The sequence below is a fragment of the Trachymyrmex septentrionalis genome, unplaced genomic scaffold (genome assembly GCF_001594115.1).
Source record: "Trachymyrmex septentrionalis isolate Tsep2-gDNA-1 unplaced genomic scaffold, Tsep1.0 scaffold8, whole genome shotgun sequence".
NCBI classification, from domain to species: Eukaryota; Metazoa; Arthropoda; class Insecta; order Hymenoptera; family Formicidae; genus Trachymyrmex; species Trachymyrmex septentrionalis.
This window is the reverse complement of record NW_017305987.1, coordinates 980,154-990,163: the sequence shown is the minus strand read 5'-3', so window position 1 is coordinate 990,163 and position 10,010 is coordinate 980,154. Positions and strand designations below refer to the sequence as shown.

Genomic DNA, 10,010 nt, shown 5'->3' with positions numbered 1-10,010 from the left:
GAGTGCGACAGAAAAAATCGCGGGAATCGCCGTTGTTGAAGATTGAAGCCGCGATACTGCGATCGTACTGGATCGCATGCATGACTGCATGACGCGCCGAGAACATAGACGAGATCAGATTATGAGGGATCAGAGGGCGGCGGTCGAGGAGGAATCGTCAACAGTAACGACAACATCAACGACACTGGCAGCAGCATTAGCAGCATCACGAAAGTCATGAAACGGCAGCAACAGCAGCGGCGGCAGCAGCTATCACGACGACGACTGCCATCTTGAGTGTGACGCGCAACTCAGAGGTCGTGGGCTCCACCAGTGACGAAGCCACTGGAGTTTTGACGTGGCTGCTACGTACCTGCCCGACTGCCCACTCCGATTGCAGCAAACTTGGTGACGAGAAATACGTAACTGGTAAGTGCCCCAGCTGGAGAATAATAACAATCGGACCGTGGACCAAGCGCGCGGCTTCTCGCGCACCGCGACGATCGCGCGTGCGAGACGGAGAAACGGTCGCGCGTCCACCGTTGCTTGCATTGCGTTTCGCTCTTTCTGCGTTAGCTCGTGGCCGCGCGACGCATACGCGCGTTTTACGCTCGTCTGCTACGCTTAACGTGATGCCGCGAAATATGGCGACCCGACGGCCCAGAGAGAGAGAGACCGAGACCGCGCGCATCCGCGTAAGTTCCGGACGGTCGACACGAGGTGGGTCGCGCGATTCTGCTCCCTTTGCCCTGATCCTGACATCCGTCATCTGGGGGAGGGGTATCATCGCGGGTTACGCGCGAGCATTTCCTAGGTATGTGCGGGAACGAGGGTTACCCTTGCCGTTTATCCGAGTGGCAATCCTCTTCGTCGTTTCCTGTCGAGTGGGAGAGAGATAGAAAGAAACAGTACCTCGAGCGCGTGTTTATTGTCCCCTCCCTCTTCCCTCTCAGTCTTATTTTTAGCTCCGCTTATGTAAATGACGCAGTAGCAGTCATCTCATTTGTTGGCGGGAAGTTTAAATGACTTGCGTTCCGCTAATCGAAAGCTCCACCAATTCAAAGATTTTGTTGTGTCATTTGTGTCGTTCAAATGTGTACTTGTGAATCAATGTAATTATTGTACTTTTGATGGGATATGACATTGTGTTCTTCCCTCTTGAACATATCGTAAATGTTTGTATTATATACAGTGTTTCTTATGTTGCAGAGCTCGCGAGGTAGTCGGGCTATGGAAAGTATGGTCGAGGAAAATGGATCAACCGTCGATCCGTTGTCTGTACAGGGCTCCCAGAGCGACGCAGCACCAGCAATCGCAACCTCGGTACAATCTATCGATAGAATACATCAGCAGCAAACTCATCACCTGGTAGCTTCTACCAGCATTGTGCAACTGACACTACCCTCGTCAGGAACAACACAGGTATACAGGAGGCTCTCCTGTGTATCTATGTCTGAGAATTTGTCTTTAGTTTATTCCGGAGCATATGCATACCGTTTATTTGTCCTTTTACTATTGTTATTGTTTCTCTGTAATGCAAATGCAATTTAGACATCCGGTCTTGCATAATGCTGGTTGCATCTTGGGAATGCAAAGGCCTTCCCAAGATCACTCATCCTTAGATTGTAGGACGTTGGGAGTACTTTCTGTGAATATGACATTGTCAAAGATATACATAAGTTTTGGGTTTCAAGTTCCATGAATAATAAGTTCCCACCTTTCTCATAGCACACAAACGATAATGTACATTATTCCTTTAATAGTTAATTATTACAATGGATATTGGTTGATGGTAAATACCTATTTTGTATGTATAAGGAATAATGATCACGTGTCTTACAATTTAATGATATAATTGTCTTGACTGTTCATAATATTTAACACTTCGTTTAATCTTTGCACAGGTGCAATCGGTCATACAACCCAATCAACAGTCCGTGATACAGACCGCCACAAACATACAACCCGTCGCAATCTCCAAAGGAAACGTTATTCTGGTTAGCAAACCCAACTCCGTTATACAAACTGCACAAGGCAGTTTACAGACGCTTCAAGTGAGTCATATGTATTACTTTTTATAACGCCTTTGCCTAAAGATCGTCCAGATGTCTGCATTGTTATCAATACGCGCAAATGTGTGACGCAGTTATTAATTTATCATTGAAATTTGAATACTATTTGTTAAGGTGGTGGAAACTGGTAGTGACGATAGTTTCTCAGACGAAGATTCACCCAAGAAGAGGAATATTCTAACCAGACGACCGTCTTACAGAAAGATTCTCAACGATTTAGGCGGAGGAGAAATTACAGGTAAGACATGACGTTTCTACTTAAATAATAAAGCTTGTCTCTAAATGTGATAGATATTCTATTGTGCAATAGAAATTTAGGTCGCGATATAGAGAATATTAATCGTGTAATCGCTGGTTTCCGCGATTCGAATTAATACCATTCGCGTAATTTTGTTTAACATTTCGCTGCGAATAAAATAAATGTTAAAGATAAATATTTGCACTCGCTCTTATGCCCATTTCCAACAACATAAATTAATTTTAATCTCGGTTCAATTTACTCTTCGTCTTTTTCTAATCTTTAGAACTAGAATAAGATGAAGAGTAAGTTGAATCGAGATTAAAGTTAATCTACTTTGATGAAAATGAGCATTAATCACATAAAACGTTCACGTGCATGTCAGTTCATATAAGTTAAAGATACAAAATCTATAATAATTTGCATATTTGTATCTTGAAGTTGTATAAAGAATTTGAACTGTAAGATCATCTTTATTTTAATACTACTGAAATTAATGTGAATGTCCTTTTTTCTCTTTTTAATAATATATTACCTAATTTTGTCCCTCAAATATATTAGCACAGGTACGGTATAATGAATATTTATTGCGTTGAAGCTTTCCAAGCTTTTATGGTTTCAACCGCAAATAAGTAATATAAGCTCTTTTAAGATATAATGAGTTTTAGCGCGTGATGAAATGAGACTTGTATTACATTTTTATATACAATACTATACAATAGTACTATACAATAGAGGTATATAAGAGAAGTATGCCATACCAAGCCCGTATAATACTATACAGCAATGCGACTGTAAATTAACTTTAAAAGCAGAGACATAGGAGATTATTAAAATTAGGAAGAAATTTTGGGAGAGGGTTTGCACAGATCGTTCCTTTCTGATTCCATTACCTTAATATTATAATACATTGAAAAAGAAATTTATTTGGAATAGTAAAGTTAAGTGATAAACGCAATCGCCCACCTTTGTGTATTCGAAAAAAATAATTTTTCAACGATTCGGCGAATGCACACTCACGTCCACCACGATATATTATGGAGCATACATTATTATTGTAATTATCGCTTCGACATTTATTTGATTAATCCTCATGTATACAGGATATATTAGAAGGTAAGTGCAATTGACAGCCATATTAGAAATAAATGTTGAAAAAAAATATTTAATGAAAAAAAAACATTGTATATAACAAAATTTTACGTTTCTCTTAAAAATTATTATAAATTAAAAATGGGCAAATAACCATTAATCTTTATATCTTTATCGAATTAATTTTTTGAACAAATTCTATTGCATGAAATCCACTCCTTTTTTAATACATCCTATATATTCTTATTATAATTTAACTGTGGAAGAGAAAATATGTTGTCAAATATATTAATAATCATACAATAAATCGTTTTCACAAAAACTTCATAGACTTCTATTTTATTTGTGGAACAATCAGTCATTCACGCAAAATTAATTGTTATTTTTATCTTACTTCTATCTGGAATTTAGTTATCTTTTCGTTTAACATTTAAGAGCTTATTTTCAATAAATGTTTCTCAGCTACTTTCTATTTCCTTTTTGTATGAGCTGACTGCACGCAGCGCAATGATAAATATATGTCGTATAATCAGCAGCCAGAAAGGAAATAGTTTAACAAATTGTAGTTACATGATGAAATTTCATTGTTTTTTTTTCATATTTATCTATATTACAATTTTACTTTCTGGGTGCAGATAATTGCAAATAATTTAGAATATATTTATTCAATGTTATCGATAAGGACATTGTATAAATTTGGTAAAGATAAAAAGAAAAAGCGAAAGTGATACATTGTATATAAAATGACGCGCGCACACGCACACGCACACGCGCGCGTGCACACACACACGCACACACACACACATACACACACACACATTAGCGACACCGGTTACGAGCTAATTAATGGGGATTTGGGTTGATTCGGTGTTACAGACGGTCGTTTGCCCCCCTTAGAATCATCCTCCGAGTGTGATTCTAACGTGGACAGTGAAGTGTCTTCCCATTCGCTCCATTATCAAACAGGTTGGTTACTTTATCTCCTTTTACGTATCTTTCCTGGCTGTATTACATTCCATAGGCTGTCCATATACGTAGTTCTTGTATTCTTTATACCGAGGGAGATGATGTTAGAGGAGTACTTAATGAGAAAGAAGGACAAGAAAAAAAAGAACTTGAAATCAAGGTTCATTCGCATTTACTATTTGCCTTCCATCCCTGTGTGTACTGCCTAACGTTGTATATCATTTTTCACGATACTCGCTTGGTGTGGCATTCTTGCTTATGGGATATCGATATAGACTTATCATTCGGATCATTCGACGAAAAAGAAAAAAGCGCCGAAAAACTCAAATAATTTTTTCTTGTACGAGGAACATTATATCATTATGTATCACGCATCTAAAGTCTCTTTCAACGCAAATGCATTATCATTTCTAGTGCGTTATCGATGCACGGTATTGTTATCATTAGTTGGAGGATATTTTTTTCTTTTTTTTTTTTAGAACATATTTACATTTCCAAAATTATTTGTTTTACAGTAATTCCTGCCGGTACTATTCAAATTGCGACCCAAGGGGAGGGAGTTCCGGGGCTTCACACGTTAACTATGAGCAATGCGGCGACAGCGGGTGGAGCTATAGTGCAGTATGCACAGGGCCAGGACACTCAATTTTTTGTCCCAGGTGTGCTTTTGCATCATTTCCTATCAGAGATTCTAAGAAAGTTATCAATTTTTTTTGTTTCTATTATATATTACAATATTGTATCGTGATTATACATTATTGTAGTATATATACTGTTTATATAGATATAGACGTAATAATTATTCTTCGAAGAGGCATCTGCATATATTGCATGAATCGACATATGTTAATATTATTACTATTTGTAGATTTGCAATAATATATCAATTAATAGTACAATTTGATCTATTTTCTAACTATACGTCCTTTTGATAAATACAATAATTCTTAACAAATAAAATAAAGCTAGTAAAAAATAGAGAATTATGATGCACGTAACGTAAAAATTTGGAGAGTGCAGTCTCTTGCAATGTTACAGCTTATACAGGTCACGGAGTAGTAGTGGAAGATGCGGCACGAAAGAGAGAGTTAAGGTTGCTTAAGAACAGGTGAGTGATAAGAATAGATCTATCACATGCAGATTATATCCTTACTTATATAGATATAATAGAATTTTCTTATTCTATATAAAAATGAGAAAAGATTAAATCCCTTTAATGACGAAGAATATTCTTATCTCTATTTTTAATGTGTACAGAGAGGCGGCACGTGAATGTAGAAGAAAGAAGAAAGAATATATAAAGTGCTTAGAAAATCGTGTCGCGGTGCTGGAGAATAGAAATCAGACGCTAATCGACGAACTGAAATCGTTAAAAGAATTATATCAGCAGAAAACCGACTGAGATTGGTGTTTAAAACCTGCGCGACAGTGTATCAAAACTATTATCCAGTCGATGAACCTGTACATGTCTTGTTTGTGTACATTATCCTAAATGTTGCTAGGGGTAAGCGATGGTGATGTACATGCATTCTTATAGATATTTCTCTGTAACATACTGTATTTAAGTACGAATACGAAGGCTTGTGAAACTTGCTGTTACTAAAGCGGGAAGCCAAAGTTATATGAGACATGGAGGCAGCAAACACGTAGGCAATATTTCGTATATCAGTCTCTATTTTGGATAAACACAACGCGTGATTCACTTAGAATCTGCGTACTCGAAATTTCGACCTTATAGACTGGAACAGTTAGATCGCATTAATAACATAACTGGCAAATGATATTCGTGTTTGTTTAGCATCACTGTCTAACGACCGTTTGTACTAGATGAAGGCGTGTCTTGCTTCATTATGACATGCTGCAGTTCATTTCTCTAATCTAATATATACATATAGACAAAAAATATATATATGAAAGCGTTTACGCTAACCGAAAATAGCGTAATAACCGAAATTTTCGACTATCTATATAAAAAGTTTAGTGTAAATATCTCAACAAAACGTACCGTGGCTTACAATTGTGTACAACAAATAATATTTGAAACATTTGTGATTCATAGATATCCGTTTCTCATACACACAGCTTAGAAAATATAATTTATCTAGAAAATATATATTATTTTTCAAAAAAATTTTAATTTTTCTTATGAAAGATAACATTTCGCAAGGTTGTTTTATTATTGTATATATATTAAGCGCAATCACGTTTCTATAACGATTGGGGATTAATTATCTGTATAACAGATGATGATGCAATCGTAAGAAAATTGAAACAAAAATTATTTGTTTAATGAGCGTTGTACAATACTGCGTTGCGTTTCCTATTGATATAAATAATATATTTGTTTCCTGCGTGTAAAAACCGTGCCATGGCGAGACGCGCTTCCATCTACCGTAAATAGGTCTTAATATACGATTTGTCGCAAAATGGAATCATACATGTCTAGTTTCACAAAAGAAAATTGGGAAGCAACATTGAAAATGATGTGCTTCTAATGAAGGCGCTTTAAAATTGAACGCTTTGTAAGAGTCTCTTGGCATCGACGTAGAGAAAAAAAATTATAAAAGTAGTTACACATTTGAGTGATACGAGAAAAAAAAGAAAAAAGATACCTCTCATTCTCCTAATCGCCTCTTTCGTTTGCTGTATAAACGTGCATACAGGACGTTATTACGTCGCTTTTAAAACGAGTAAAATAATCCTGTTTTACGTCTCGTCAAAATGCCCCGTTCATTAAACGCTGGACAACACAACTTGTAAAATATGAATGTAATATACATCTGGAGTGCCTTGAAGCTTTATGATACTTGTGATATACATATACATATGTTGGATACTAAAGAACGCTCAACATATGCATATGTATGTATATACGTATGAAGGAAATTATGTTGTAGGTAAATATGGGTAGATATATATATATATATAATATTTTTAAAGTATATTATTAATATAGTTTTATGTACTTGACACACGCAACTCTATCACAAGAATTGTATTATTTTTGGGGACTCGTGTCCCCACGTAATCTCATTATCGTCGAGTCGAAAACCAATTACTGACACATACTGACACTACGCAATGTATTGTGAACAATACGCGTGGTTTTACCATGAAAAGATAACGTTAAAGACCCAAATAAAGAGCATAATTTTTTTAACAAAAGTCGTTGCAGTTGATGACGTATTGTGAATTTCAGTTGGTCACACTATTGACGCAAATAATCTTGAATTTATCGTATGGCGCATTATCGCAAAAAAAAAAGATATCTACTGACACATTTTCTAATGCATACAGTGATATGAAAATTATTTATAACAAAGTAGTACGTACCCAGAAATTCGACGTTGGACGCGCATCGTTTAGAATTTCATATTTTACCAGTCCATCTCAATTATTCGTAGTTTTGTAATGCTAACGTGCATAATGAACATTGTCAATTTATGAAACATTGCTTAAAAAAAAGAACAAAAGAAAACAGAATGAAAGAACCATTAGAGATAATAAATGTGCCGTATCCTTTACATGTGCATTTCATTTGTCACTGCATTATTCAAATTTTTGATACTTGTGTTGAATATTCATTTTCACTTCGCTTACCTACTAGATTTAGGGGCCGATTATGTAATTCTTAACAGTCGTTGATGCCATTGTACAGCTTTTTTACTCTATGTAATATCTGCAATGACATCAATGACTGTCGTTAAGAGTTACAGAATCGACCCCTTAAAGTGCCTTCTTCTGTTTTCCGAGAGTAGTACAAGTGCATATTTTAATTTACTTTATGTACCTCCTTCATTAAATGTTATCTACAAGTAGGATTTATTCCATATTAAAGAAATCTGGTGCAATATCAAGTGCATTTTCTAAGTATGAGCTTTTATTGCTTCATTTGCTTCTACAATTCGATGAATTACTAGTCAACTGTTGACTTTCAATTCCATAATACATATCTTAATAAGCATCGATTTAATTCTTTTTTTTTAATTGTATGAGAAAAAGTATATTTTATTTCTTATTATACATATAAGGTTTATTCAGAAAAAAATAAACTGTACATCTTTAATATTTATACAAACACAAGGTGTATATTGATTGTAATACAGTAATATTATGTTATAAAGTATTGTGTATATGTACAAGAGTGTATCAGAGAATAATGAGACAGATTTAATTTTTAATAAAATATTTATTTAATCTTTCAATTTTCGAATATATTTCCCTTGCACTGCAATGCATTTGTCTCATTTTTTTTGCTATATTTAAAAGTAGAAGTGATTCATTAATTGTAAGGTATATATATTATTTTTGTAATTATTTTGAATTAATTTTTAATTCCATAATTAAGTCAAAACATAAGTAAAAAAGTTTTTCGAATCAAATGATCCTTGTCCATATATTGTACGTCATTACTTTGGTAATATTGGGTGGATCCATATATATTCGTTCGGTTTTTGAAGGCTAAAATGAAACAAGTTTTTTTCATACAAAGGATGAATTTTAATCAATAATATATTCTCCGTTTTTGTTGATGACCTCTTGCCATCTTTCCAACAATTTCATTATTCCGCTCTCATAGAAGGTCTGGGGCTTAGAGGCGAAAAATCGGTCGAGGTACGTTTTCACAGCTGTCTGATCAGCGAACGATTTCCCGTTGAGGGAGTTTTGCAGGGACCGGAACAAGTGATAGTCGGATGGCGCAAGGTCTGGTGAATACGGTGGGTGAGGCAAAACATCCCAGCCAAGTTGCACTAATTTTTGCTGAATGATTATTGCGGTGTGGGGTCTGGCGTTGTCATGGTGGAATATGACACCTTTGCGATTGATCAGTTCTGGACGTTTCTGTCGCAATGCTTGATTCAATTTCGTTAGCTGCGTGCAGTAGATCTTCGAAGTTTTTCTCTGAGGAAGCAGCTCAAGCTCGTAAAACAGCACACCACGATGATCCCACCATATGGATAGCAAAATCTTCTTCGGATGCAGGCCGGCCTTCGGGGTGGCATTCGGCGGCTCGCCAGCGGTTCCCCACGATCTCTTGCGCACTATGTTGTCATAGATGATCCACTTTTCGTCGCCAGTCACTATTCGTTTGAGAAACGGGTCGCTTTCGTGCCGCTTCAGAAGTGAATTGCAGATGGATATGCGGTTGGCCAGGTTCTCCTCGGTCAGCTTGTGCGGCACCCAAACATCGAGGCGGGACACGTAGCCAAGCTGTTGCAAATGCCTTTGTACGGTTCCATAACCTATTTTAAGTGTCTCCGCAATCTCTCGCACCTTTAGCGTCCGGTCTTGCTCAACCAGTGCCTTGATATCATTCGAATCAACCTCGGTGGGCCGACCGCTGCGGGGTCCATCTTCAAGACTCGTATCTCCGGAACGAAATTTGGCAAACCATTTCTGAGCGGCACGTTTTGTTAAGGCATCGTCCCCGTATACGCTGCATATCTTTCGGTGGGCCTCCGCAGCTCGCTTGCCTTTCTTGAAGTAATAAAGCAAAATGTGCCGAAAATGCACCTTATTCTCCGACATGTTCACAGGTCTATAGCACAAACAAAACTAATGCCAATGAAACCAAATTTGACAGATGAAAAGAGCGGACTGTCACCTTTCCAAAACATATTTGGATTGCCCGATTAGGCAACCAGAACCGGAGATATTCGGAA

The 10,010-nt window shown here is 36.7% G+C and overlaps 2 protein-coding genes across 13 annotated transcripts in view; one reads left to right on the top strand and one right to left on the bottom strand.

Moving 5' to 3' along the window:
* On the top strand, positions 1–6,424 carry LOC108754519 (cyclic AMP-responsive element-binding protein 1). Of its 11 annotated transcripts, none has more exons than XM_018496885.1 (8): positions 3–408; positions 1,189–1,401; positions 1,884–2,033; positions 2,166–2,289; positions 4,258–4,347; positions 4,863–5,006; positions 5,386–5,455; positions 5,605–6,424. In XM_018496885.1, exons 2-8 carry the CDS (start codon positions 1,210–1,212, stop codon positions 5,747–5,749), a joined length of 915 nt encoding a protein of 304 aa, XP_018352387.1. In that variant the 5' UTR covers positions 3–408; positions 1,189–1,209; the 3' UTR covers positions 5,750–6,424. The 11 variants fall into 11 exon arrangements, with proteins under 11 accessions (XP_018352395.1, XP_018352387.1, XP_018352390.1 ...); XM_018496888.1 differs by having other exon boundaries at positions 4–408; positions 5,395–5,455; XM_018496890.1 differs by having other exon boundaries at positions 6–408; positions 1,189–1,302.
* A 2,255-nt stretch (positions 6,425–8,679) lies between these two features.
* Positions 8,680–10,010, bottom strand: part of LOC108754435 (histone-lysine N-methyltransferase SETMAR-like) — a 6,083-nt gene continuing 4,752 nt past the window's right edge. For both annotated transcript variants that reach the window (XM_018496706.1, XM_018496707.1), the window contains one exon: positions 8,680–9,886. In XM_018496706.1, the coding sequence (XP_018352208.1) occupies positions 8,848–9,876 (1,029 nt within the window). In that variant the 5' untranslated portion in view covers positions 9,877–9,886 and the 3' untranslated portion in view covers positions 8,680–8,847. The remainder of the gene's footprint in view (positions 9,887–10,010) is intronic.

Excerpts from the sequence above, each read along its gene's own strand:
- LOC108754519 (XM_018496885.1), top strand. The coding sequence starts at position 1,210 with ATGGAAAGTATGGTCGAGGAAAATGGATCAACCGTCGATCCGTTGTCT. Across the intron at positions 2,034-2,165 it reads GCAGTTTACAGACGCTTCAA|GTGGTGGAAACTGGTAGTGA; the intron begins GTGAGTCATATG and ends CTATTTGTTAAG. Across the intron at positions 2,290-4,257 it reads AGGCGGAGGAGAAATTACAG|ACGGTCGTTTGCCCCCCTTA; the intron begins GTAAGACATGAC and ends TCGGTGTTACAG.